The sequence below is a fragment of the Octopus bimaculoides genome, chromosome 9 (assembly GCF_001194135.2).
Source record: "Octopus bimaculoides isolate UCB-OBI-ISO-001 chromosome 9, ASM119413v2, whole genome shotgun sequence".
NCBI classification, from domain to species: Eukaryota; Metazoa; Mollusca; class Cephalopoda; order Octopoda; family Octopodidae; genus Octopus; species Octopus bimaculoides.
The window spans coordinates 10618158-10620477 of record NC_068989.1 but is presented as its reverse complement, the minus strand read 5'-3'; the positions used below and the strand labels follow the sequence as shown (position 1 = coordinate 10620477).

The window sequence follows — 2320 nt, the reverse complement described above, 5'->3', positions numbered from 1 at the left end:
ACTGAGAACGTAGAGGCAGACGAAATACCGCTAAGCATTTCGCCCGGCGTGCTAACGATTCTGCCAGCTCGCCGCTTTAACAACTATATAATCTTTATGAAAGATTATTTTTGTGATATCTTTCAGCGTCTTTCGTGCAAGGGAAGTAACTCTATAGAACACGCGTCTGAAAAGTGAGTTTGCAGTACTTACATTTAAAAATACATTCAAAATACTTAAAAAGACAGACGGAACGATGGATGTATATATGGGTGTAGATATGTATGTATATGTATACATATAGGTGTATGTCTAATATATATGACTGGAGCGAACACGTTACAATGAAGTAGAGAAATTTGAAAAGACAACACGAAACCGGTTATTTCTCAAAATACAATGTTTATATACCAAAAAGATTTTATAACATTTTTCTAACATTTTTCTGACATAATGTAAATATATACTTTAACCATGTAACACAAGCCTTCTGTAGTTTTTTCACTCCTATTATCTTTTATATATATATCTATATATATATATATATATATATATATATATTAATCTGTCTGGGGAGAGCCATTCTGTTTTAATGGCTTGTTATTTAACACACGCACCGGCTCGATTTCCACTCATTTACTTATTTATTATTTCCAAAATTTTCGCTGCTTCTTGCAACTTTTTCAGTAGTCGTTGACTCTGTTGTCGGGGCTGCATTCCTTTTGTTTGTTTGTTTGTGTGTGTGTATGTGTATGCGTCAGTGTGCATGTGTATACACATATGTATGTGTATGCATGTATGCATGTATGTATGTACGTACGTACGTAATTATGTATGTATGTATGTATGTATGTATGTACGTACGTATGTATGTGTGTGTATGTATGTATGAGTGTGTATGCATATGTGTGTGTGTGTGTGTGTACGTTTGTATGTATGTATTCTGCATATTCATGTCTCCATGTGTTTGTGTGTTCATGTGTGTGTGTGTGTACCTGTCTCCTTGTGTGTGCATGTTGAGTGTCTCTATATGTATGGGTTTGTGTGACTACGTATGTGCGTCTGGATGTATGGTTGTGTATCTTAATATGTATCCTTGTGTGAGAAGTGTGTGTATATGTATATGATCATGTGTTTCAGCCTTCTTTTGTGTATGTCTGAAAACTAATCGGCACCCATGTGCTCTCTCACACTTTCGTTAACATATTTTATAAAGAACATGCAAATATAACACACATACATGCAAATCTCCTAACACTCATGTTTTAAATATCTAGACGCACATATATTTCCAAATTTATACACGCTTAGACACCCACACCTTCACACTTACAATGTAACACAACTAACTTTTTTATTATTTTGACAACCTGTTTTCCTTATGCAACACACACACACACACACACACACCTATATATATACTGTCTGTCTTAACTTGTAAACCTGTTGTCGTTGTGATTATTGTTGCTCTGGTCGAAGTTTTTTTTCCCCTCTAACAGTATTATTCGACTGTTGAACTAATAACATAACCTATTAAACAGGCAGTCATCGATAACAACAGCATAAACAGAAATATAACACACACATACAGAGACACACGTAAAAGAAATAGATACGACAGAAACAAAGATAACAACAAATTAGAAATTAGGATATTTACATATATCTATATATATATCGACACATGTGGTTATTCCATTGAGACATACGTTACGGGTGATCAAGCATGCAATAAAGGAAAATTACAATAATGCGCACACTGAGGAGAGACAGGATGTGATGTTTAAGGAATTTTACAGAGCATATTATTTAATTGATAAATGGGGTAGCTTCTGTGAGCTACTGGTGCAGATAAGACGTAAAAAGTTGAATATAGAGAAATTCATATAACATAAAGAAGAAAAAAGACCAAGAAATCTAATAATTGGGAAACGGAAGACAAGATGGCGACGTTACCGAAACTGAAAGAAATTGATTCCCTAAAGGATCTTCGGGAAGCAATTACGATGCTAACAGATCTTGGTTTGAGTCTTGGTGGACTGACTTCTTTAGAAAATGCCAAAGAAAGGCTTCGCTTTTACATAAATAATCCTGTAAGTAGACTAAATGAACTTACTCTCTTTTACTTGTTTCAGTCATTTGACAGCGGCCATGCTGGAGCACCGCCTTTAGTCGAGCAAATCGACCCCAGGACTTATTCTTTGAAAGCCTAGTACTTATTCTATCGGTCCGTTTTGCCGAACCGCTAAGTTACGGGGACGTAAACACACCAGCATCGGATGTCAAGCGATGGTGGTGGGACTAACACAGACACACAAACACACACACACACATATATATA

General features: G+C 35.6%; 1 protein-coding gene across 1 annotated transcript in view; it reads left to right on the top strand.

The window, feature by feature from the left end:
- Nucleotides 1-1374: 1374 nt before the first annotated feature.
- The window catches only part of LOC106883634 (uncharacterized), a 38750-nt gene continuing 37804 nt past the window's right edge, over nt 1375-2320 (top strand). Inside the window, exon 1 of the mRNA XM_014934729.2 lies at nt 1375-2072. Within this exon, the coding sequence (XP_014790215.1) occupies nt 1923-2072 (150 nt within the window). The 5' untranslated portion in view covers nt 1375-1922. The remainder of the gene's footprint in view (nt 2073-2320) is intronic.